The following is a 26,853-nucleotide window of genomic DNA, read 5'->3' as shown; positions in this document are numbered from 1 at the left end:
CAGTGAAAATAATTTCTTTTGTGCATAGCTCAGAAATATGGCCTCACCATTGCCTCCTCATTTAGTTTGCATGGACCTGTGCAAATTAGTCCCCACCTCACCCTTTCAACCATGTGTCCTGCATGACTGAGCAGCTTGGTGCGAGATGCACTAGTAGCACAGCTCATAGCAATGACAAAAATGTAACACCAGCCTCCAATTTATCACTTGTAGCTTACCAGTGCCTGCACTGGTTTCTGGGTTTGATGAGAACATTAATAATACCAACAGCTCTGCTGATTCCTTAGTAGTCTATTAGTTTGCACTTTAGCATGGACACCCAGTCCCCTTTGCAGCATTGCTTATAATCACTAATCACTTCCTGTGAAGCTCTTCTAATTTTAATTTGCAATCTGACTTGCTTCATCTGCACTATGAGTTAGAACAAAGAAAACACACCTGTGCAGTGTCAGTCACTACTCGTTGTGTGAAACCTTTTGGGATCGAATACCATCTGTGTCACATTATATTCATCCTTCCCCATGTACGTCATTGGGTTTAGACAGAGCTGTATCGGCATGAGACGGCGTTAAGGTGACAGTTGCCACAGTGTGACGTTGTGCTGTATCTGTAGTAATAGCCCTAAAAGACGTCAGGGGATTTACTCAAGCTGACAGGAAGCTGGCATAGTCTATTGATGCATTAATTCAACTGCCGTTTCTACTCACAAAGCCTCCAGTGCCTATAAAAATGCTGGGATTCCATTCTGAGTGAGGAATGAATAGCAAATTGTAACTCTATGATGCTGTATTTATCCACTGTTGAACCCCCCCCCCCCCCCCCCTTTTTTTTTTTTTTTTCCCTGACTGCACTCCTAGACTAGAGGACAGGGTGCCAGATTTTAAACTTTTCCCTTGCCCTTATATTTGTCTGATATTCTTGAACTAATAAGAATATCGGACTTGCTGATGAAAATTATAGTTATGCAGGAGAAAGTAATGCATGCCAAAGCAAGATCCAACACAACAATTTGGATTTCCAATACTCCAGAGTTGACATAAATGATTACCATGATTCAGTCATTCTGCCCCCCAAAGCAATATCATTGCTAACGTGCTGAATAATTTATGTAAGCTGCGATATAGTATCTTCCAGCTTGCAGCTTTGACACCACCCAGGATAAGATGTGCACTGGTGCCAAATGTGTTGCTGTCAGTTGCACGCAATTACGTTACTTTAGTTAACTCAAAATGAGTTTTGTGAGAGAATGCCATCTCTGCAAGTGTGGTTGTTAACTTCAGTAAGCAGGTTTCAGGAAAGTTAGCGAAACGAGCTGGTATGAAGTAAAGTCATGCTGCATAAAACCCAGTTCTTAATGGAAATCGGTGCCTCCGTCTCTCTCAGCTCTTTGCTGTGGTCACAGACAGATTGCTGGGAGGGTGCATTAGCTGCTCAAACCCACAGACCCACACAGACATGCAGAAAGTAACACTAGCTGTGCATCAAAATCTGTCAGTAATGAAGACGTTATGAGCAACTATCAAACACCTGAACTTTGAAACGGACAGAACACAGTTTTGCAGAAATGCAGCATGTGCTATAACTATGGTCAGCTTGTTTTCCTTTCTTGATCCCTAATTCTACGACCCCTTTATTGTACACCCATTACAAACTATGAAATGCCATGTGCATGTAATTTTCGAGTCTAATTAGCTGTGTTTAGCTATCCTTTGAAGCTGTGACTGACTGGCTGCTTCACTGCTAACAGCAGATTCTTGAGCTGTATCTGCAGCAGAGGGCTTTTAAATCTGCAGCAGAGTGATGTTAAATTAAATTGTTACATCGGTGACTATGGCATGCTAGTCTGCTATGTACTTGAGTGGGCGGGTGGAGTGTTTTTGGGAAGGGGGTGTAAAGTACCACTGGTCTACAACATCCCACCCACACTCCTTAATAAAATTGTGCAGGAAGGAAAAGAAAGAACAAAGTCACAGTGCGTCCACAAGTCAGACTGATGCCTGTGATTAATGTTCTCTGTTCTTTGAAGTTTCACTTTGACTCTGATTTCAGAAGCACATTAATTTGGCTTTGTTTTGCATTAAAAGCTCCTTGATGGAATTAGTGAGACTTTGCAATGTCTTAACATTTACAAAACAGCTCCCTCAGAAGGTCCTTCACGAGGGGCCTGGACTTGACTGCATGTAGTTGTTTATAAAATAAAAATTCAAATTTTCACTAAGCTTGAATAAATAATTACATATTCTTCTTAGCAAGGTCCTGTAGTTTAGCCAGTCAGATCACGATGACTTTTAATGCCGTGGTCCGAGCAGGGTTTATCGTGACTGCTGCCATGAGAGGACTTCATGTTTGCCCAGGAAACCAGCGCAGGAATCACAGGGTCCAAGATGTGTTTGTTGTATTAATATTAGTGGTGATGCAACGTGCTGCGCCATTATGAAATCCAGATTAGTAGTGTGTGATGCAAACATGGCCAGCTGGCTGGCCGGCTCCAGTCCACTAACAGTGCTGATGTTCCTGTATCCAGCTGCCTGTCATCATGGAGAGTTAGTCCTTTCCTTTGCTTTTAAGATTGTGGTAGGTCGCTGTGTTGGCTCGAGGGGAGATTAAAGGAGTTCTTCTTCTAGAAGAGACACCTGTCTAAACTGAAGGGGTAAAAAAAAAATGTCCATGTTTGGTTTTATATTGTTATTCCTGCTCTTTTGCATTTTCCCCTCCGACTAGTTGTTGCAGTTGCAGTTGCTGTTTGCACTGGATGATTCCAAATCATTCAAACGCTGATTCTTAACAATAACAATACATTACGTTCTATAAATCTGTGCAATATTACTTTCCGAGTTTCACGAGTATAGGAAGACGATCGCTGTAAATATAAAATGAGCTTCTGAGAACTGTTGATAGGGCAATCAGCAAAACCACCAAGCCACTCAAAGCTGAAAGTTCCATTACAGCTCGGTGTCTCACTAGAGATTAAGACGGATAAATGTTCATCGCACATAAAGACCATTACTCAGATATATCTTGTGCCTCTTCCCCTCATTTCACCTCCCTCACTTGCTGAAAATCCCTTCTCTCTCTCTCTCTCTCTCTCTCTCTCTTTTTTTTTTTTTTTTTTTAAATTTAAATCTGCTCTCAGCCACCATCACTAGTTCTTCAGAGAATGATGACCGCAGCGGCTCCAGCCTGGAGTGGAGTAAAGATGGCAGCCTAAGAGGCAGCGGTCGCCATGGCCTGGCACAGAGCGTGCGGGCGGACACCTGCTCTCCTGTGGCCGAAGAAGACTCCAGCAGTGCCACAGCAACACCTGCAGACACCCCATCCAGGACAGACCAGCAGCACCCTAACATATCTGCGGGTGCTCCAGGGCCACCACACCCTCCAAGTCACTCACCTGAGGGACCCATTGCGTACCCGCCACAGACATCAGCTTCCCTCATGATGCCGAGGCCAAACTCTGTAGCAGGTAAGACTCCTTGGTTTTTGAGGTCTTGACATCTGGAGCTCAAGAAGTATACAGGAAATGCTCTGTATACTTTTCATCTGTGACTGCATTGTGTTGCCTGTCAAGATCGTAACCGTGAGATACGACCTGTGCCAGAGGCTGACATGTGGCGTGCCAGAGGCTGACATGTGGCATGTCAGTTTAATCCAAGCGAGTGATAGACACCGAAGAGTGAGAGCATCTGTAGTAGGTTTAGAAGAAATAAGAAGTCAATAGTTCAAAGAATGGACTGTGCTTTTCAGAACAGGAGTATCAAGGCAGAAGTTTGGGATTAGACAGCTGCTGTGTGGTGTGGCTCGCCACTGCCTCGCCATGTCAAACCTAAGCACACGCTCCGGTCTGGCTGATCTGTTCTGCATTCCTGCCCTGGAGCCTCCCTGTTGTGGTTCAGCTTACCATATCCACACAGCTGTCACAGTTGTTGATATTTCCCCCTTCACCCCCTTTTCCCTTATGTCTTTTCACCCATACTATTCCCAGGTCTCCTCATACCTTATTGCTTTTGACCTCGGCCTATTTTTGGTGAATCAAACAGCAGTACGTTTAGCATTTTCCTATATATAATTTTGCCTAAATGCAGTTTGTAGCTAAGCTGACAGTATGAGTCATGTACAGCTTTTATCATCCACTCACTCACCCACCTCCCTTCTTTACTCCTTATCCCATTCAGGGTTGGAGGCGTTGCCTGCAGTTTATCCTAGTGGGGTACGCCCTGGACAGGTTTGACTAGAGATGCGCAGGACCCCCCCCAAAAAAATTACCTTTCAAATGCAAAATATTATTTTTTATTACAAAAGACATGATCAAACTTTCCCTCAAGCTGCAGTAAGTTGCAAGATCTTCTCACACTTAGTTGAAAATAAAGTGCTCTGCTATTGCAAAGAGGCACAAAGAATTATACCCAGCTTTCCCTGACATACTTCACACTAGCAACATATTAGCATGTAGCTATAAGTTTGATTGCGACTATTTGCCTGCACCGCCGTGTACATGTTCCGCATGGACATAGACTCGGTGCATCTGTATTTTGACACGTAAGTGAATCTTGAACTAATCAGGAGTATATTTTATGGCTCAAATGTTAATGCAAGCTTATGCTAATGATTTTACTCCATAATTAGCAGGGCTGCCCATGCTTGTTGATAGAATGAATGTACACTTGAATAAACGTTGACGGACCAGAGTGGTATGTTAACTGTAAGGCTGTAGAAACAAAAGAGTGAGACTACATTAGAGTCCAACTCAAAGGAGCAAACAGAAAGAGAAGAAAAGACAAACAGTTTAGAGCACAGATGAAATGTTTGTTACATTGAATTTTGAAAGCAGACAATTCTGCCAGTGAGGGAAAATCACAGCAGGGGCAACCTGGGCTGAGCTGTGAAAAGAAGCATAAAAACATGAGTGACTCAGGTCAAACACCTGGCCTAGACAGAGACGACTCAAAGTTTAAAAGACCTCATGAGACTTTTTCCTCTAGAATCTTCCTTGAATATGTTGTTTTGCTTTACCTCTTTAGTCTGTATGTAGCAGCTGCCAATGTTTTGAAGTTCAGATACTTGACTCCTGCCTCCCTTGGGTTTATTCTTGATGAAATATAGTAACAGTTCCCGTGTGTCTACTTCTAGACTGTTTTCTCTCTTTGATAAAATCTAGTCCCAGTTCCTATTCAACATACCAGAGAAATGCAACTGTGTAATGTCCACTCTAGGCCCTTACAATTAGAAGCAGGTAAGCAATTTAACTTGTGAAGGCAGTAATGGAGTAAGATGGGATGAGGACAAGCTATAGAAGAAGTAAGGAGTAGTACATGGTAGGCTCACGGTACTGATATTTCCTTGCATACCATAGCTCATAGCTTGCGCATGTATTTTACACAGTGGCCACTGCTTTGATATTTTCTGCAGCCCACAGTTGGATGTGTTGTTCCCTGATGATTCTATTGTTCCAAGAGTCCGTACCATTTTTACATCTCATCATTATTGTGTGTGACATAAACCTGGACGGTCCAGGCGCACAGTGGCTCATAAAGCTTAACAGACCAGAAAATGTTTGGCTGTTTATGTGTGTTGGTTTGCGTGTGAGCACCGGTGTGCTTGTGTCTGTCTGTCCTCCCAGAGTTTATGGGCTGATGTCATAGTTATGCAGTGTTGCCCTCTGAGACCGGCAGAACACGCACCTTAGATTGGTTCAGGCCATAAATGAAGTTGTCTCATCGCGTCCTTGATGCTCTCTCCCAGGGTTTCGTCACACAGTGTAAAATCTTTCTTGGGGTCACAGCATAGCAGAGACGGCACTTCTGTTCAAGGAAATTGTATTCGGTAAAAACCCCCAAAAAGTAACGAGTCTAAAGAAGCAATGAGAGAAAAGAAGCTACCACGGCGAAACATAATATGTATTCATCATTAGTGCATTCATTCTGTGCCAGAACCTTGGTGACTATTGTTTGTCCTGTGTTTGTGAAACAGCATCTGAGATAATGAGCTGTCTGGTTAATCTATAAATTTCTCTTTATTTTATTGATAGATATTAAATAGGAGCACAGAGATTAAAGGCAGAAGCAAACAAATAATCATGAGTTCATTTAGGGCATAATTGCTTCATGCTACAGTATTGCTATTAGTTTTTAATTTTATCTTATGATTATCTCCACCAAAAAGACAAGGTGCTGGAAACATTCCTCAGAGTGATTGAAATTATGGCATGATATAGTTGCTGCTCATCCATGATGTGAATCTCCTGTTTCACTACATCCCAAAGGTGCTCTATTGGATTGAGATCTGGTGACTGTGGAGGTAGAGTGAGTACTGTAAACTCGTTTTTATAGACAGAAGATGAGTACACTTTGGACACAAGGGATCGACATGGTTAGCAACAATACCCAGGTGGCCTGTGGCATTTAAAACCATGTTCAGTTGGTACTAACAGGCTAAAAAGTGCAGAGAACCACCACCAAGAATGGATCAATGCTTTCATGTTGTTTAAGCTAAATTCTCACCTTAAGCATTCAAGTGTCACAGCAGAAATCAAGACTCACCAGACAGTTGTTTGTAAAATGGCTCGTTGTTGGACAAAGGTCACACTTTCTTAGTGTCAGAGTGTATTTTGGCCATCTGTCTGATGCCGATCAACAGATGCATTGCTGGGCCTCTTGAAGTCTCCGTAATTATGTAGAAGGAATGTCTGCATATTGCTGAGAACTGTCGTTTGCACTGCCTTGATGTTGCATGTAGCGTGGGTGTCCCTAGGTTTTGGTGGGAGCGCCACTTTTTGGTGCCAACATGTCCTGTGACAAATTGCACAAATGTTACAAGAACAACATGAATTCATTTAGATTTGTCTTTAGCAGAGCTTTATATTAGGGATTGTATATTACTGTCCACCTCCTAAAGGAAACTGCTGCTGAGGCAGATTTAAAAGGTTGTTAAAATTGTTACTGATTTTCATCTGGCATCGAAATATTGCATTTAAAGATCTAATACGTGAAATAATCTACGTGTAATCATGTTTACAACAGCTGTTCATTAAATCTAACAAACGTGGCAGGTGCATTGGGTGTAAGATGCACTAAGAGCCTGAAATAAATGGGAACAGCTTTTTCCCGGGCTTCCAGGTGCTTTGTGAACTTCTCTATATCAGTTTCTGTGAAAGTGAAGCCAGTCTGCCCTGTTTCCCCCAAATAGTTCCATCAAACCAAAAAGCAGTGCTGTGGTAAATTAAACTTGATGTCAAATTTCAGCATCAGGATTAGTAATAAGCACTTGTAAATTAACTCTATGCTCTGGTGTTTTCTTTGTTTTATTATTTGCAATCCACTATTTACATCTATCTGTCGCCTCTATTGTAAGATCTTCTGTATAAACTAGAGTTGTTGATGGAATTTCACCTCCTCTCTGAGGTGATATACTCAGTTTATAAGAATCCTAATTTTGAGTAATTGGAGTTGAGCTTTTTTCTTTTTTCCTCTATAAAGGCTTACAGAGTCAAAGGGCCATATTAGTGTTGGCCACTGGAATTCCATGGTTTTGAAATCTTAGCCTGAGCTGCTTGTGGTTGGGTTTCTCAGACAGGGAGATTTGAGTGAGGGTCACCGTGGCGGAGGAATGGTGCTACAATGCTTGTGTGGTGTTTAGCTATTCAGCAGAGCTTTGTGGTTTGAGACAAAGTCAGGTATGGCGCACTCATTGCTCGCTTGTACTCCAAAGTCATACATTCCTCTGGCAAAGCTCGTGCGCCGGGCTCTCTTCACGAATGATAACGGAGCCAAGACTGTGGACTGCTGACAGGCAAATTCGAGGATATGTTGTTTGTCTACTAAAACACTGATGAGGTAACATCTGAATGCTTTTGTGTTTTATTAGAACGACTAAAATCATCTTAACCTTTTCCACATAAATACAACCTATGATTTAAAGATGTTTGCAAAGGTCACACAGTAATTACAAACTCATAAAGTGGCGTAGCCCTTAAATTTAATAATCTCACACTGATTTATCTCATTTGCTCTCATTTGCTGTCTTTCCCGGTAGTTTCTGAGACCATGTGGTCTATTGTATTGTTTTAGGCTGTGTGATCATGTTTAAAGACATGCCAACAGTGTGTGCGATGTCTCCAGGTAGACACGGGAGTCACTTCTGCTTCTGGCTTCATGTATATATTGATCTGTTTAGTGCAGAGTTTAAAATGAAAACAAAAAGAGGAAAGAAAGCCCATTCATTTTCTCGAGCATGAAAAGGTCACAGAGACATCTTCTAACGTGCCCTTTTTTCAGAGAATTGTTTGGTCCAGCTGTCACAGCAGGAGAAAAATAAAATCTGTTACAGATCAATCCGTTTGAAAGCCCCTTTTAAAATTGTACTCGGCACTCCATTGACAGATTAGGGCTTATCAAATGCCCAATCTTAAAAGGAACAGAGCGTTAGCTAACCACAGAGGCATTTATATATATGAAATAGCTTATGGAGCAGTTACAGTGGTGGTTTGTTTTTTTTAAAGTAAATGTTGTTGATCTTAGCATAAGGCTATGCAATTATTACAATAATAATTATCCCTTAATATTTACCACATCACATTTTGGGTTATTTAGACCAAAATACTCAATTCTGCTCTACAAGGGCCTGATATCCACTTATGAGTATAATCTGCTACTGTTCTCTCAAAATTTTAAACTAATATCCTCATATGTGGCTCTTATTTTTCAAAAAAAACAAAAATAAGGTTAAAAAGAAAATCCGGTAATTCTTTGTTTTTACATTCATCGGGCCCCAATGTGACCAAATATCAAAGAGAAATTAAAAATGCATGCCGTGGAAGAGTTCGGGTCTTAGGAGTAATAGGCAGACAAATGGACCAAACATCAGTGCGTGCTGATATCAGCCTCTTTGCAAATAAAACAACGTTTATCGATATGAGGGATCAGATTTTCTCATTTGTGTCTGAATGTTCAAACGTTCGTCATGAAAAGCTATTAAGGCGTGTTTATATCAGCAAAATCAAACCAAATAAAAGGAAAATGGGTATTTGCATTGGCTATAAGCCGAGAACAGCCAAGAACTGATTTATTCATACAAAATCACAAAATGGGTAAAGTGTAACTGGCTACTATAAAAACAGGAAGATATGTGAAGGGAGTATTTGACTCCCTTCTCCTCTTTAGTAGATTCACCTTGTAAGGAGGTGAGAGGGAGTCAAGTTGGGGAGGGAGGGTGGGGGTGGTTAGAGCAAAGGAGCTCAGTCCTCTTCTCTGTTCTGTCATGGGAAACACAGAACAGGGGGTTTTCAAAGGGCAGATCTGCCCGAGGAAAAAAGAATCCCATTTTCATCAGAATACAGTCTTGACACATTTGTGCAGCTTCAAAGTGACTGCAAGTGCAGACTTCAAGGTATCATATGTATGTTTTATCAATGAGTAGAGGTGAGGAAGAATAGGAGGGAACTCGGGAGTAAAAAGAGGAGAAGAAATGAAGGGGAGGATTTGAGGGATGAGGAGGAATCGTGTGGGAAATCTTGGCCTTGGGAAAAAATGTTGATAACGACTCAACAAAAGAGAAATGTAGTTATGGTGCTGGGTGCGCTGTCTGCCACGGACGTGAATCAAGGAGTCTATGCAGCTATGCAGCTCCTTTAGCAAGTCAAATTCGGTATTACGTGTCTGTTGAATAAAGCTCTACTGTGCTATTTCTTTTATTCCATGCAAAACAAAGAAGGAAGGGGGGAAAATAGACTGACATCTTGCGGCCCTCCTGTGTCAGCATGAGGATTTAGTGGCGATTTGTTGCATAAAGCTGATTTTTCTCTTTATTCTCTTTTGAGTCTTGTCCATACCTCCCACAAAATCCACGTGATACTCTTTGTTGCACTCATTTATGAGTCTGCTGCTTTTTCGCCTTCATTTTTTTCCACATTCCCCTCTTTTAACCCCATCTCTGTGCAGTCTGGATTGTTGATTAATACTGCAGCCGTTGGATAACAAACTTTAATCAACCACTGCGAAGTGAATCTCTTGGTTTTCCATTTATATTTCCTCTAATATTCTCAATTTCCCCCTCTGCTGCTTGCATACCGAGTTATTTATGTGTGTGTGTGTACGTGCAGCATGTGGACAGAGATGATGTACGCATACGTGTTAAAATTGTAGAGAGGGTGATGCTCTGTTGGAAGGCAGCGCGTTCATTTAGCAAGTGCCTAATGCTGTGGGTGCTGTGACTGACTGAACACTAGAGAGGAAGCAGCCAAGCACTCGGCTCGGCTGCCAGAGTGCCGGCATGGGAGCACCGGGGTGGAGGAATCGCTTTTGTGCCCTCGTCCACTGGGAACACTCTCCAGAGATTTAGCTGTGAGTTTACACCCTGCCTACTTGACTGTATGCCTGCCCAAGTATCTCGTCACTGGGGAGATAGAGAGGGCTTTGAGAATTCCCACCATCCTTCCTTGCTTTGGTCTTAGATGTAAGTAGTTGTAGCTGATGAAAAGTGGCATTTGCTTTACAGCAAAAGGTCTTCCAGGTCATGCGCGTTTGCTTTTATTGTTTTCTTTTCTCTTTGTTTGCAATTCCTTAAGCTTTATCCAGTGTAGATGTTTGTGTATGCACAATGCACTGCAGTAAAAGTAACATCAGGCCCTTCTCCTGTTCCAGTCAAAGTTGCGTTGATGGCAGCTTCCTCAGTTCCCGTTGCCAGCAGACCGGTTTTAATTAGCGGGACATTCCGGAGAGTAAGTTAGCGACCGAGTGAGGGAGTGAAGTGAGCGTTAGTGACAGTCTTTCCCAGCTGATATTGATAAAGAAGAAGAAGAGAGGCTTTGATTCTGCTCTTCACTAAGCCCAGGAGAGCGTGGATCGCAACGGCGATAGCATAGTTGAAAAACGAGCAGCAGTTGGAGGAGAGGCCTCGCCGCACTAATGCACATTTTTATTATGTTAACAGACCGTGTCTTAGACTTCAAATTAAAAGCTGAGTTGTAATCACTGGCTCATCAAGTGGTTTTAATCTGTAGACTAGTAGTTTCAGGAGATATCCTGTGTTTGGGGATGGAAATCATTGCCTGCTTTGAGACTTGTTCTCTCTCTGCTTCAAAATGAAGCTAAATCCTAATGAAATCTCAGTAGATTTGAACTCCATAACAACTCAAGTTGTGATCTGGTTTTAATTAATTTTATTATTTCATTTCACGTCAAATGACTTACAGATATTGTAGTTTGTAGTACACAAAAGTCCTGAGATTACACCTGTGCGTCCTGTAGATTGACAGTGATGAGTGCCAAACCCGCGGTGAAGCATTTCTATAACTCGTTGTAGTTTTATGAAAGGTAAAGGTAATCTGCCCTCTCCGTACAGCCTAGCAGGCGTGCTTGTGGGGATGGACCTCTCATTGCTATATCGTGTCCAGCTGTCAGCTCAAATCAAAGAGAATCGGTGCATATTGCTCTTGACTTTAGAATACTGCTATTCTTCCTGCCACAGTATATGCTGGTAGCTGCTCACACTGCCCCTGCAAATGTCAGAGCGCACTGGCTTTGTTCTTTCCTCACTCATCCACCCTCAGACATGGCATAAGTGCCACAAGGTTTTACTCTAGTGTGTGTTTCTGTCTTTCTCTTTATAGTTGTGATGACAAATGTACTCGGGAGGTACTAGACTGTCAGCTTCACTCTTTGTGTGTGTGTGTGTATGTCTTCTCTCTTGTCTACAGCCACCAGTTCCACAAAGCTTGAAGACCTGAGCTTTCTTGATGAACAGCGCAATACCCCCCTCCGGACATCCATTCGCCTACCCTGGCATAATACAGGAGGAAGGCCCCCTCAGGACGCTAAAGGTGACTGGGCTATTCATACTACTGCTGTAGGCACTCAGGGGAGATATTTGTAAAATAAACGTGTAAAATATCGCAGTACATAGGATAATGTTATGTGGTATGACTCTGAAAAACCCTGAAGTTAATAGGCAGCCAACGGTAGTTCTGAAGTTTCCAAAGTACCACGTCTGAGTGCAGAGCCAACAACAAAACTGTGCAAATACTTGAACACTGCAATGTAAACAATGCAGCACTTATGGGTATTAACATTATCCTCAAAAGCCTTTTTTTGGCTTTTAAATCATGCCTTTTTTCCCAGCTAACTTTTATCTTGTTTATGTGTTTTGAATCCTCTGAGAGATCCTGCAGATTAAATATTTCATGGGAACATGAATTACTGAATAAGTCATCACTGGATATATACTCAGACTATTTAGTCTTCCTTTTGAAAATGTCCTCTTTCATTTTCACTCAGTCTCAAACATGAAGCTGATACATAAGCATATGGTCAGTGGTTCTGAGCAGGTTTTTTCTACATGAATTCGTACATACGCAACAATCTTAAACAATTGGATTCTTTTCTATAAATTTTATGGGAGATTCAGTTCAACTCAATTCAGTATTATTTATGCAGCGCCAAATCACAACAACAGTCGCATCAAGGCACTTTATACTGTAAGGTAGACCCTACAATAACGCATACAGATGAAAACCCAACAATCATATGACCCTCTATGAGCAAGCACTTTGGAAATAGTGGGAAGGAAAAACTCCCTTTTATCAGGAACAAACCTCTGGCAGAACCAGGCTCAGGGAGGGGCGGCCATCTGTAGCAACCGGTTGGAGAGAGAGAAGGAAGACAGGATAACATACATGCTGTTGAAGAGAGCCAGAGATTAATAACAAGTATGATTCAGTGCAGAGAGGTCTATTAACACATCTTGAGGGAGAAAGGTGACTGAAGAAGAAATATTCAATGCATCATGGGAATCCCCCAGCAGCCTACACCTATTGCAGCATACCTAAGGGAGGATTCAGGGTCAGCTGATCCAGCCCTATCTATATGATTTATGGTATTTGTTTTTCAGATTTGGGTGTGATGGCACCACCTTTACCTAAATTTTGCAACAGTAGGTCAACATTTCAGTGCAGTTCATTGCAGTTGTATTCATATATTGCAAAAATCCCAACATGTGCCATCTTAGGAAACTCAACCTAGTACGCTGAGGACCTTACAGTTCTGATTTGAGCAACATTTAGTGACTTCCTTTTTGACTGGGCGAACCCTCCGACAGAACTAGACTCGGGATGAGCAGCACTCGTTTGATTGCCATGAGAGGAGAGTGAAAAGAAAGGGGGAAAAAAAGATGAGAAGGAGAAAAGCTTCAACTGTGGGAGAGAGAATACACAAACTGACATGCATGAACAATGAAATGGAGAAGAGGTGAGGATGTCGGTGCACCATGTGAGGCCTCCTGAAAGCAAAGGCCTGTCGCAGCATAATAAGTAAGGGGTGATTCAGACGTTAGCTGAGCGAGCTTTAACTATAAATCTATGAAAGGTTTTGAGGCTAATCTTAAAATTAGAGATTGGGTTTGGCTCCCAACCCTAAACAGCCAGCTGGTTCCACAGGAGCGAAGCAGCTTTAGCCTCTGCTTGTCATTCCGGCTTAGGATACTGAAAAAGCAAGTCATGGTCATTAGGGGCTTTATATTCAAGAAGATGGATTTGAAATCTAAGGGGATCCAATAAAGAGAGGTTAATAAAAGATAACTCTTTTTCTAGTTCCCGTCGATACTCCTTTTGCTCAAGTTAGAGTTTTTCAAACACTGTACTTATTTTGCTGGTATAGTAGAAGGTGGTGATCATTTCAAGTGTCTCAGAACCAGCTCATTCGCTTTTTGGTTTCATTGTAGGGCACTAGAAACATAAACAGACCTACACCTGCCAATATAAACACTCTCAACTGCCCCTCCAATTACAATAGGCTTTTGTGAACACAGGCAAACTCGCAAGGTGAAAACACTAGCAGCTAACAGCAGTGATAGTTGTAATGTTGAAAGGTGCATTAGCACTAAAGGTAGCAGTCATTTAGTGATGTTAGTTAACAAGTGTTATGAGATCTAATTAGTGCTGAAGTAGACCAGATAAGAGTCCTCTTTCAGGTCTTCACTCTGATTCCACTTAATTGAAAATGTATCCTCTACAGTGTTCAGGGTTTTTCATGTATGTGGCTCCTTCTGGGAAGAAGAATGCGGGAGATGCTCAAAGCATGTTTGTAGGTTAACTGCAACGGAAAACGATTTATTACAGTAAAGTTTCCAGCATTTAAAAGAAGTAATCATTTGTTAACTTCCCGGAGACATGGGGAAAAAAAATAGAAGTAGTGTAAACAATTTTAATCTGTTTCATTTCTTTTCCCGTTTCCTTCAGCGCGTTTTGCTCCCTACAAACCCGTGGACATCATGCTCAAACCTTTGCTGTTCGAGGTTCCCAGCATCACCACAGATTCTGTGTTTGTGGGCCGAGATTGGCTCTTTCAGCATCTGGAAGATGTCCTGAAGGCCGGCGAGTCCACAGAGAACCACGGTGCTGTGGTGGTGGGCAGCGTGGGGTATGGGAAGACGGCCATCATCTCCCGACTTGTGGCGCTGAGCTGCCATGGAGGACGCATGCGTCAGATCGCCTCCAACAGTCCCAGCGCCTCCCCGAAAAGTAATTAGTTTTAGTATTTGCCTTTGGATGTGAGCACTACATTAACTGCTCGTGTTTAGCTAATGTTATTATAATTTCATTTCAACATTAGCTTGCAAAGTGTGGGAGGGAAGTAATTATATATTCGTTGGCAATATAAAATCAAGTTGACTAATATTACATTTACCTTACAAAAGAATGCCCTCACACACAACTAATGTTATTAATGCTAGCATATACATATATAGAGAGATGTTAGTTTATATTAATGTAATAACTTTATATATTGGTGACCATGTGCATGTCTTCCAGCTGGCCCAGGACAAAGCACAGAACTTCCTCTCAGCCAGCCTCCACAGCCCACTCCACCATCCAGTGCTGCCAACACACTGAGGACCAGCAGTTGCCCAGGAACTCCCGAGATGCAGCGGCACAGGGAGGAGGCTGTCAAACGCCTGGCTGCAAAGGTGCGCCTTTCAACATCTAAGAGAGCTCACAGTAACAAAGAAGCAGGAATCAAAGAAGCTGAAAAAAGATTGCACTAGTTATGGTGGTGTTTACTCAGGGAAAAAATGTTTGGTGTGTGCACTGGATCAGAAAAAGTAATTTTAACAATTTTCAACAGTGAGTAGATTATTTTTTGTTTTTGATGGATGGATTTGTTGTTTCTTCCTTTCTTTTTTAAAAAAAAAAAAAAAAAAAAGGAAAAAGAAGGAAAATCGACCAAAAAGCATCTCAGGTTTTACCAAGTACTTCTACAACAGCTTCAGTCTGACTTCTGAAAACTCCTCTTTAATAGTGACCACAGATAATTGTGATATATTCTGTTGAATGATGCATAAAATTATACATAACAATAAGGGTAGGTTGCAGTTTACTAGTCAGTGATTAGAACCTCCTCAGGGAGCAACAACCCACAGCGAGCCCTGTCAGCCATGACCTGAGAGCACAGAATGTAAACACACACCAACGTCAAACAGAGCCAGCTTCATCAATATTAGACGTCATTTAGGAATTTACAAACATCAACACACGTTTCAAATAGCAACACCATTTATCTAGGCGGCTATCAGTTATACCGACATGTATGGCACTACTACTGCTTAATTACTGGTTGGTATCCGTTCCTGTGTCAACTTCAAATAGGTGCTTAAATATATTGTAAGGCCGCCTGTTCAAGTGTTGAACTGGGATGTTTGAACATGATAAGGATCCTCAAAATTCCATGAAGCGGAGCAACACTGACTACTGAGGACAGTGCTTACTTTTTTGACAGATGAATATTCCATCTGTTGATTTTTCTGGCGTTACAAGGATCGCAAAATAAAGTCTAAATACTGCCTCTCTGGGAAGTTTACGTGTCAGCGCTGTTGAGCAGAAGATTAAGTGTTTTCTTGTATAAGCTTGTCAACATTTTTCACAAGATATAAAGTACTGCACGGTAACAGCTTTACATGTGTTCTGTTACTCCCCCACACCGTCAGTAACATTGTTAACCACTTGTCTGTGACCAAACCCCCCCCCCCCCCAAACATGCATACCAGACACTGAGCATATTTCTGCACATCTTTCTCTTTCAGACTTGTGAAGTGGACAGACAAGTCCTCGATGTTTCACTTTAAAATGTTCCTCTCTCGATGCACGCCGACTAAGCAGTGTGCGGTTTTTGCCTACGACTCTTTTATTTTAGTTTTGGAATTGTTCGCTCTGTTTCCACTGAAATTTCTCTGTCGATTTTTCACTCCCGCATCTTTACTCGCACCACCTCTTCTTGTGTTGCTGAGGGTTCAGTCACATAGCAGGTGCACGTTCACTACATTTTGGAAATACTGCTTGCTAAAAGCACCATTTGATGACTTTGGCACTGCTATTGCCTTGTAGCAGGTCTAATAAAGATGATTGGGGGCCACCGGGATTCAGAGAAGATTTGTGATCCACTGTTGTAGTCAGTTGAGTTTGAATAGTGCTGTGATGGTAGGTTGTAAGGTAATTTAATAGGTGGCAGCTTTGTGAAGGACTTTCTCAGTGGATGTGACGTCTCCTACTGATTCTGCTGCGTTTAATGGTACTGATTACAACCTGTTGTCCTTCTAACACCTTTAGAATTTAATACTCTTATCCTGTCAGGGAGGCCTCCTAATTAGTGACCCTGTCAAAGGGGACAGTTCATGCACCAGACAGCTAGGGTAATGCAGTGAGCTTCATGTAAATGTCTGTGAAACTCAAGCAGTATCTCTTGAGCCAATTATGGTGAAAAGTGTTTCCAATAGGCGCCTTCACAGGGGCTCTGTTCCTGTGATGTGTGATGCAACGCTGAGCAGCTTCTGTCAGATTCTGCCAGTGCTTTTTTAATCATTGATTTAAAAGTGGTCTCATAACAGGAGCACTGAGGCTACTACCCTTTCTGCTTTATTCTTATTATCGAGACGTGCCTTTAGGTAACATTTCTGAAAATGCATTTATTGTTTTGCCAGCAGATGAGCTACCGAGGTTTGACTGCAGAGCCTTGCATCATCGTGTGTCGAGATTCGTATTGCTCATTGATGAGGCGGTAGTCTGCGTGACTTGTATGCTAAATTAAATCATCACTGCAGTAGGGGGCTTATTAAGAGTTGTGTTCATGCACACAGCAGGTTACTTGACTTTGTACAATAATAGGCATTCAATATATCAGTTTCCCTCTTTGTTATGTCACATTTGTGATGAAGCTCAAAAAACGCGTGACGCAAAAATGACAGAAAGGAGTGTTCGGACTTCTCTCAGACGTTTGCTGCTTTTAGGGTAAAGCATAACATCAGAGAAAAATTCTGGTGGTCGTGATTTTTGACAGTTTCTGGAGAAGATGTGAATCAGTGGTTGTGTTATTGTTTCAGTTGGTCCATCTTCTGACTGGATGTCACATGTTTTCCTTACTAAAGATGGGTTATATACATCCAGGGAGTTCAGCTATAATTTTTAAAATCTTACCTCCCTCTTTTCTAATTTGCGCTAGCTTTAATTGTGCCTTTATTGGCATGTGAGTTATATGTTATTATTTGAAAAAGAAAGAACCATAAATATGCATTTAGATCTGTGCTGTGGGGAGAAGTTTGGGTCCAAAACATTTATTGATGCTAAATGTTAAAAAAAAAAGTCTCATATCTTGAGGCTTTAGTCATTTTTCTAGAAGCTGGTCATCGGTTTTCTGTGGAGAACTAAACAGCAACAGCTGAGGTTGAGCCGTCAGAGGAACCGATCACCTGCTCCTCCTCCTGTGGGCCTGGAAGTGTGTCAGCTCCTCCAGGTTGGACTGTAATTAGTACAGTCATCTTCCTTCTTCTCCACCTCTGTCCCTACATTTTCCTTTTAAATCAGACCTCCTTTGAATGCTGCGGAAACCTGCTCAGGTACAGAAGATTCTACCTTTAGATATCCACCTGGGATCTACTCACTTCTTTTTATAGCTTTTCATCCGTTGCCCAATCTCTTCATCATCCCTTCTGTGTGAAATAATGAAAGGATAAAATCATGTCTTTGACATTGTAGAGATAATATGTAGTTTTATGGAGGCTTGTTGGTATCAAAAGCCTCACTTACTTACTTTGTCATGGTAGTTTTTCAGTCACCAGAGATGTTGGTGTTTGTAAACGCTTTAAAGTTATCAAATGTACCCATCAGTCAGTGAATCATATTTTTAATTCTTCCTGATTCTCAAAAAGCAATGGCTTCACTCGCGTTTGTTCTCGTTCCTTTTGTCTTCCAGGTGGTGGCTTATCATTATTGCCAGGCAGATAACACGTACACTTGCTTGGTCCCAGAATTTGTGCACAGCATCGCAGCCCTTCTGTGCAGAGCTCATCAACTGAGTGCGTACCGGGAGCTGTTGCTGAAAGAGCCCCACCTCCAGAGCATGCTCAGTCTGCGCTCCTGTGTCCAAGACCCCATGGCTGCTTTCCGGAGAGGAGTCCTGGAACCGTTGGCCAACCTTCGGAAAGGTAAAACACTGTAGTTGTATATTGCACTATTTCATTTTCATCGTGTATGAGACCACTAATCTCATTTCATAGTATTTTAATATTAATTTATTTGTAAATGTCTTTGCAGAGCGAAGGATTCCAGAGGAAGATTACATAATCTTAATAGACGGGCTGAATGAAGCGGAGTTCCACAAACCAGACTATGGAGACACCATTGCATCCTTCATCACAAAAATCATTGCCAAGTTCCCCTCCTGGCTAAAACTGGTTGTCACTGTTCGAATCAACTTGGTGGTAAGAAAGCTGTAAAAAAGTAATTATAAAAAAGCGTTTTTGTAGCTGAATGTTACTGGATAGCTGTTTCATCTGTAACACATCAAAATAACCTGCTAAGGTTTAATAGGCTATAAGGAACACACTCACTTCCTGAGCCCTGGGCAATAAGAGACGTTTTGTGTTTTATGATTTATTGATATGTTTGATCCTTTCTGAGCTGCGTTAATGAAGCAGTCATTAGAGCACCATGTCCGCTAGAATAGTTCTGTAGTTTGATGCTTGAGTCGTTGCAGACTTGTTGAAACTCCCTCACCCATCAAAGCAGCGTCTTTGTTATTCGCGTCCAGCAGATGGCAGTGTTTCACTGTCTGACGGCTGTCTGAAGCTTCAGCTGGATTATCCGTTTTCATGTTTGATTAGAGGTTTGTGTGTGTGTGTGTGTGTGTGGGTTTTTAGCCACGAGTTGTCCACGATAAAGCATATTGAATGGCCTGTCTAATATTGTTAGAATTCTCCTTTGGGTTAGTTTCATTACTCAATCGGGACATTTATTTGGAAAAAGAAAAAAAGAGGGAAAAAAAAAGAAAAAAAAAGAAAAGAATTAAAAATAAATAAATCCTCATAGTTTACATTTACAAATATCAATACTGAATGTTACGTCCCTCTGCAGCTTCTAATCGTCTCAGTGTTTTCAGCTGGTGCTAATTGGCCACACCTAGTCAGGTGTGGATAAAAGCATACCTGAGGCAAGCTTCCCGGCAGTGCACTAGTCTTTGCCTTGGTGGCACCAGCCATTTTAGCCAACCTGGTTTTCCATTTTAGGATGAAACCTCTTCTCACCCACACTCTGCTATTCATCTCTGTTTTTATGTTGCGGCTTTTGAGCCGGGTCGTAACATGAGTATAATCACACTGGAAGTACCAGCATCAGGAATGTGGCTTCTTCTTTTTGGATCTATAATATTTAGTCTGGTTAGTTATTGTTACTGTAACCAGTGCAAAATCTGCTCTGATGACTCAACGTTAATGTTTGAGCCCCTGAGCGCTAAAAGAAGTGTTTTGTAAAGTATTAAAACTACCTTTAATGGAAGGAAAAACGGATCACTGCTTCCTATAAGAGTTGGTTTTCTCTGTGTGTGTAGCCACTCTGTGCCTGGTGGACTTGGCTGGCAGTGAGCGAATGGTGAAGAGCCAGTCTCAGGGTGACCGTTTCAAAGAGATGACCGCCATCAACAGCTCACTGTCCAACCTGGGCGTCGTTATCGCCGCTCTGGCCAAAAAGGTCTGCAGCTGCAGTTTCTGTAGTCTTAGATGTCACACCTGCTTTCTTTACATTTACAGTATTAATGATTTTTTTGGCCTTTGTGTTCCAGGAGACTTACGTAGCTTACAGGAACTCGAAGCTCACGTACCTCCTTCAGGGATGTTTGGGGGGGAAACGGCAAAACGTGAGTTTGTTGACATCACAAATCTTTATAATGACGACACATAAAACTGAAGGAATTTATCCCCAAAAAATATTTAACAACGTTTGATCTCATCACTTCAGATTGTGACTGTTTATTCTTTGGCACTAATTTTGGATGTCTTTATTTGCAGCTTGATGTTTGTTAACATTGCTCCGGAGCCCGACAGCTTTGGGGAAACTCTGAACTCATTGAGGTTTGCCAGCAAGGTCAGTGCAGTCTTGTTTCCAGTGTTCATTGGACAGAGTACATTAATGATGTCCTTACATCAGCTGTTTATGGTAAACCAAAGCCATACTCCATATCCATTTTAATACCTTGGTGTGTAATTCATACTCACATTTTGTCTGAAGAGTAGGGATGTTCCTGGCGTCTTATTTACTAGTCGACTAATCGAGGGGGAAATAATTAGACTAACCAACTAATGTAAAACTAAGGAACATTCAGATATTGAGTTAATTTTCAGAACTGATTAATAGAAACTGTCAAACTAGACGCAGAGGTATCTTAAACCATTTATCACATTCTGTTAAATACAAATGAAAATGCATTACTACAAAAGATGTTCTATTAAAATATGACAATCATTTGAGAATCTAAAAGTACGTCTAAGTGTGGCGAGAATGATTCAGGTAATACATTATACAGCCGTTTTCTAGTCAGGTTGTGGGGGCAGCAGGAAGGACTACTCCTGACCACAGCTGATAGATGTAAACTGGCTAGCATGACCAAGGATGCTGGGGCCTCCTACTGGTAGGACGTGCCCAGCTGGAACAGCCTCCTGGCCAAGGTGGCTGTCACCTTTTGATGTGAAGGAGTAGTGACTCTACTCTGAGCCCCTCCCCCATTGACTTAACTGCTCTCCTAAAGGAGAGGTTTTCCACCTCTCAGGAAACTAATTTCCTCTGCGTGTATCTGCGATCTCAGTGTTAACAAGAAGATCAGGGTAGATTAATAGATTTATGGCGTTTCTCAACAACAGTGCACCATCTGGTGGTAGATCGCTGCCTAACATTTAGAACACAATGTACCAGCATTGGGCATCAATTAAAATGTTAACAATTAGATTGAACGACTGGTAAGTCTGATACAGACTAGTGACAATTAGTCGACTAGTCACATAAATCCCTGATAGAGCCCACAGAAGTGGCCTGCACCATGTGCGTGGCTTGCTTTGCAGTTTAACCACCAAAACACTCGTCTGCAGTGGAATTTCTTTGAGCTAATCGATTCATTTCATCTTCTAATTAATGTGGAAAATGGTGGCAAAGGTGGATGAAATGAGTGATTCCTAGAGTTACATTTTATTGCCTTTTTTCTTTCCTTTTCTTAAAGTTATGAAGGCATCTTGGATGCCATTTCAGTGAGTGGGGGTTAATGCCCCACACTCTTTTCTGTCACTGCTTTGAATGCACAGACTGGTCTTAATGTTGATCTTTGTAATCTTCAGTGTTACGACCCGGCTCAAAAGCCGCAACATAAAAACAGAGATGAATAGCAGAGTGTGGGTGAGAAGAGGTTTCATCCTAAAATGGAAAACCAGGTCGGCTCAAATGTTCTGTGAGTCATAGGAGTCTACTAACATTTCCATGATAGAACAAGGCTGCAACCTTTGTACACTATATAAGGCAAAGAACTAATTAGCCTCATTTTGTTTTCATTCTGAGGCTTGTTTTTTTTAGCACATACAAACAACTCTTCTTATGAGAATATTAGGACGCGTCTTGTATATATGATCGGCTCGCACATGGCCCGAAGATTGGTTTACCTTCTGCCATGTTGAGGCCAAAAACCCTGAGGACAGAAAAAAACAAAAAAACAAAAGGTAGGTTGTCTCTGTGTGAGAGACGTTGGCATTATACCCGATATTTTTTTAAAAATGCAATGTGTGGATTTCTTTTACAGACAACATCTGCCATGTTGTGGACCGCTCAGAGTCTCCCCCTCCAGCACTGCTAATCCAGATGTTGGATCTGTGTTTCCACAAGCCCCGCGAATTCTAGAGACTTATTCATCATGAAGAAAACAAGACAGTCGATCGATCGATTATTTGCGCAAGGGAGGCCACCATGAGAATGACCTCTAGATCCTCCTCCTCCTGCTGCCTTTATTGAGAGACCGTTCACACAAAACACGTCAGAACAAAGCCACGCCCAGACAAGGCTGTGTGTGTGTGTGTGTGTGTGTGTGTGTGTGTGTGTGTGTGTGTGTGTGTGTGTGTGTGTGTGTGTGTGTGTGTGTGTGTGTGTGTGTGTGTGTGTGTGTGTGTGTGTGTCAGACCTCCTGCTGACCAAAGGGTCATAAACGCAGGAAGGTTACATCAAAAGAAGCACAAGGATGTGTCTGTGATAAAAGACTACAGCCCCCCACCTTGATCCTCGAGAATCTGGGGGGAAGGACAGTGGAATTTCTTTCATCAGAGTTAAAACAATGTACAAATGGTAAACATAAAAATGACAAACATTTAACAATTCACTCTAACACCAGACCCCACCGACTCCGCCCCCCTCTCCAGGATGCTCACAGGACTCTGCAGGATCACACCCGTCTGAGGAAACGGAACTCAACATTAAACTCGCAACCTTCCACCTGCTGTCGACGGCACTGAATGAGTATGTGCAGGAGATATGTTATGGATGCCAATCCGGTCACCCCAGCCAGTTACAACACAGTTGCCTGTTTGAGCTGCCTGTGTTTTTCTTCGAGACCTGCTATGATGAGGTGATGGAAAAGCTCCGGACGCCCCGATTCATCCCGGCCATCCGTCTGTTTGTTTGCTCATACAGTGTCAGTGAGGCTGAAGCACAAATCATCAGCACTGCAGAGCGTCTTCTGTGTGAACTGAGATGAGTGCCGCACATTGTTTGCACCACTGATGAGAATGTCGGATACCTGCTAAATACCAATCATCACACCCGCGGAGTTAAATCAGCGCTGCTCCACATGATTGGAAACTACTGGTCTGGGAGACACAAGATTTAATGTACATCTGTTATAAAAACCTTACTGTGCACTACACAGAAAATGAAATAAAAACGTATGCTAACACTTTTTTCTGGTCATTTGTGTTTGTGTTTGGTCAAAGTGATTATGGAAAACACGCTGAGAAAAATATATCACAACCCTGCACACCCAGGGGGTTTAGGAAGTGTAAAGAAGCTCCGTATCGCTGTCAGTGAGGCAACAGGCTTAAAGCCGTCATTACCTGACGTGGAGCGTTTTTAAAAGGAGATGACACATATACTCTTCATAAACCTGCAAGGATAGAGGACACAGAAATGCAAGGATACAGAAATGCAAGGATACAGAAATAGAGTTTTGGTTAACGGGACTGACAAACAGTTTCAAGCTGATTTGGTTGACATGCGTGAATATTCTGCGGATGATGATAATGTTAGGTACTTATTGACATGCATAGATGTGTTTTCTAAGTATGCATGGGTTAGGTGCCTTGAAACCAAGACAGGACAGGCTGTTGCTGAGGCTTTTGGTGATATTCTGAGAGAGGGCCGTGTGCCTGAAAAACTCCAAACAGATTTAGGGAAGGAATTTTATAATAAACATTTAAAAAACTAATGGAGCAGCATAACATCACACATTTTTCAACCTTTAGTGAAATGAAATCATGTGTGGTAGAGCGTTTTAACCGCACCTTAAAGGGGAAAATGTGGAAATACTTAACATCAGTTAACTCACCAAGATATGTTAATGTGATCCAAGATCTTGTACAGTCCTATAACCTGTCTTATCACAGCTCTATCAAAATGACCCCACCGAGGTGTGCAAAGATAATGAGAAAGCAGTCTTTAACACCCTGTACAAAATGAAACCCCAAAAACCGGTGACTTTTAAATTTAATGTGGGCGATACAGAGAGAATATCTAAACTACGAGGCATATTCTGAAAGGGTTACCATCAGACCTACACAGACCAGTACTTTACCATAAAGGAGCGTTTAGGAAGAGACCCTCCCGTATACAAACTGGAGGATCTCACAGGAGCTGCAGTGAAAGGTGTAATTTATGAATACACAGCAGGTGACTATTGACAAAAACAAAAGGTTTCAAATAGAGAAAATACTTGGCAGAAAAAAGAGGACCGAAAAAAGTTAGCGCTGGTCAAATGGCTCGGTTGGCCTTCTCATTTGAATTCATGGATCCCTGAAAAAGACATCATTGAAGTGTGATTAACAGAGACGCTGCGGCTCTGCATACTTTCATTCTGCACTAGACAAAGACTGAGGAAGGAAGGAAGGAATGGATAAAACGAACAACAACAACGCAGGCTTTTATGTGAGCCTCTTCTCGAATGCTTCAGCACATGTTTATCCAGGCAATAAGAAATCTAATTTTAGAACAAAGCTAGCAAAACCTGTTGTTTTAAATGAACCGTATGAGGTCGGTGTTATAGAATTTCAATACCCAAGACTATGCTTGTCTTTTCCACAATCAGATTCGCGAGTGGAAATTTATGATCCAGTCAAAGATGGAGCATTGTCCATAACCGTGATTGAGCTGTCTGTGGGGCATTATGCATCTGTGGTGCAGATAATAAAACATTAAAACATAACACCGACATTAAAACACAATACAGTGAAGTTAGTAACTATGTTAGTGTTATGGGCCCTAGGGGCACAGTTCTCACATTTAGAGGGAGACTGGCAGGAATCTTAGGATTCAAATCAGAAGACCCGTTTGTACTTCATTATAAAAACACATACGCACCACATCCTGCAGACGTATACGGCGGAAAATAGAACATTTTTATTTATGCAGATATCGTTGATTACCAGCTTGTGGGTGACGCCCATGCGCGGCTATTAAGAGCAATAAATATAACAGACGATGACCGTCGGGGAGCCATTCTTCAGTTTGACAGCCCACACTACACACCAGTCTCGAAATCCTTAATCGATGACATAGAAATTGATTTGATAGACGACCAAAATCAACACATACCCTTTTTATACGGGAAGGTGTTTGTCAAACTCCACTTCCGACCCATAAGACACCATTTGTAAGAAATAAGGATGAGGAGGAGAGGATTACCTGGATCTAAACGATTCCTATATCTACACACGAGTAAGAATCACAGATGCTGACGGCACAAACTTAGGCAGGGATGCAAACGTGGGACTTGTTAATTATCCAGGTTGCACCTTATTTAGTCAGGTAGATGTAAATTTGGGGGATCGCTTGATGAGCCAATCATCCAACACGTATCCATACAGAGGCATAATAGAATGTCTTATCAATTATAATAAGCAGACTTTAGACACACAGTTCAGCAGCGCTTTATTCTGTACAGACACAGCCTCGCACATGAATGATACATGTATAGAAGGGGAGAGCCAGGGTCTGGTGACCAGAGGTACTTATACAGCGAATAGCAGTATTGTTGAATTGATTGCTCCAGTACACGCAGACCTGTTTTTTCAAGAAAAATTATTACTTAATGGAATCGATCTGTCGCTGAAATTTGTGCGCTCTAAAGACGAATTTGCTCTCATGACTGGAGCTAACACCGCGTATAAAGTTAAAATCGTCTCTGCCAGCTTATTTGTGAAAAGAATCAGTGTCTCACCAAGTGTCAGGCTGGCACACGGCAAGGCGCTGCATCATGCAAATGCAAAATATGCTGTAGGCAGAGTTTCTTTAAAGACCTTCTCCACACCTGCTGGGGCAAGAATATCAACTAATTTATTTATGGGCAGGTTGCCTAAATTTGTCATCATCGCCTTCGTGGATAACGAAGCTTATCCTGGTTCTTTTACACGTAATCCATTTAATTTTAAAACTGTGATATAGAACTCATGTGTTTATACGCTGATGGACAGTCGTATCTGGCCAAACAATTCCTGTTTCAATCTGGAAGCTGATGAAGGACATTCAGGGAACGTATCATTAGTTCAAACAGGGAGCGTGAGGCTGGAAACCCGTTTCAGAAATCCGCTACCCCGAACAATGAACCTGGTGTGTTACTCTGTATTTGATTCAGTCATCCAAATATCTAATATGAGACAAGTGCTGCTGGACGACTACTAAAGATTCAAAATGAATACAATAGAACTAACCAGCATTGTTAAAAGGATTAGTAACAGGGCTCATCTTCTAGGCGTCTTAGCATGTGACCAGCTGCCAACAAAGCCCATCAGATATCCATGCATGGGCATTGTGAATACAGATCCATCAGACTTACCTGGGAAGCACTGGTTGGCGTTCAATATCACAAAAGACAAGCAAGGGCACTTTTTTGACAGCTTCGGTAACTCACCTGATAAGTTTTCACCCGAGATAAAAGTTTTTCTTTTAAAAACACCGCTCGGATATTGTATTCTGGGAGACAGGTTCAGAAGGACTTTTCGGTAACCTGCGGACAACACTGTGTGCTTTTTCTATATCATGTCCAAAAAGGAGCGTCTTATTCAAGACTAATTAATATGTACAGTGATAACCTTGTTTGTAACGATGCAATGGTTTGTCATTTTGTTAACAAAATAAGACCTGTTTCTGCATGTTTTGAAAATAACTTTGATTGTGTGCAGCGCGGATACTGATTCAAGTAACAAATAATAAAAGATAACAGAAGAGAATATCGTTTCATCTGGTATTTATTTTCACCTAATTGCTAAAAACATTATTTAGTAATAATAAAATCTTTAAACATCAGCATA

The 26,853-nt window shown here is 41.8% G+C and overlaps 2 protein-coding genes and 1 long non-coding RNA gene across 4 annotated transcripts in view; 2 read left to right on the top strand and 1 right to left on the bottom strand.

Moving 5' to 3' along the window:
• The window catches only part of LOC145422992 (NACHT, LRR and PYD domains-containing protein 12-like), a 436,730-nt gene that overhangs the window by 164,304 nt on the left and 245,573 nt on the right, over positions 1–26,853 (top strand). The window lies entirely within an intron of this gene.
• On the top strand, positions 2,305–18,762 carry LOC145425235 (protein TANC1-like). 2 transcript variants are annotated; one of them, XM_080298214.1, is made up of 6 exons: positions 2,305–3,460; positions 11,687–11,809; positions 14,222–14,503; positions 14,795–14,949; positions 18,225–18,456; positions 18,566–18,762. In XM_080298214.1, the coding sequence occupies exons 1-6, from the start codon at positions 3,433–3,435 to the stop codon at positions 18,745–18,747; spliced, it is 1,002 nt and encodes a 333-aa protein (XP_080154340.1). In that variant the 5' UTR covers positions 2,305–3,432; the 3' UTR covers positions 18,748–18,762. The 2 variants fall into 2 exon arrangements, with proteins under 2 accessions (XP_080154340.1, XP_080154341.1); XM_080298215.1 differs by lacking the exon at positions 2,305–3,460 and adding an exon at positions 10,178–10,331.
• On the bottom strand, positions 15,173–18,229 carry LOC145425323 (uncharacterized). Its single transcript, XR_013905990.1, has 2 exons — positions 18,063–18,229; positions 15,173–17,961 (listed from the first exon to the last, which is right to left on the bottom strand). It is a non-coding gene; the product is annotated as an uncharacterized LOC145425323 (long non-coding RNA).

The sequence above is a fragment of the Astatotilapia calliptera genome, chromosome 3 (assembly GCF_964374335.1).
Source record: "Astatotilapia calliptera chromosome 3, fAstCal68.1, whole genome shotgun sequence".
In the NCBI taxonomy this organism is placed as follows: Eukaryota; Metazoa; Chordata; class Actinopteri; order Cichliformes; family Cichlidae; genus Astatotilapia; species Astatotilapia calliptera.
The sequence above is the reverse complement of the archived record's forward strand: the minus strand, read 5'-3'. Positions and strand labels throughout refer to the sequence as shown.

Coding starts and splice junctions, on each gene's coding strand:
- LOC145425235 (XM_080298214.1), top strand. CDS start 3,433: ATGATGCCGAGGCCAAACTCTGTAGCAG. Junction 11,810..14,221: donor GCCCCCTCAGGACGCTAAAG/GTGACTGGGCTA, acceptor CGTTTCCTTCAG/CGCGTTTTGCTCCCTACAAA. Junction 14,504..14,794: donor TCCCAGCGCCTCCCCGAAAA/GTAATTAGTTTT, acceptor CATGTCTTCCAG/CTGGCCCAGGACAAAGCACA.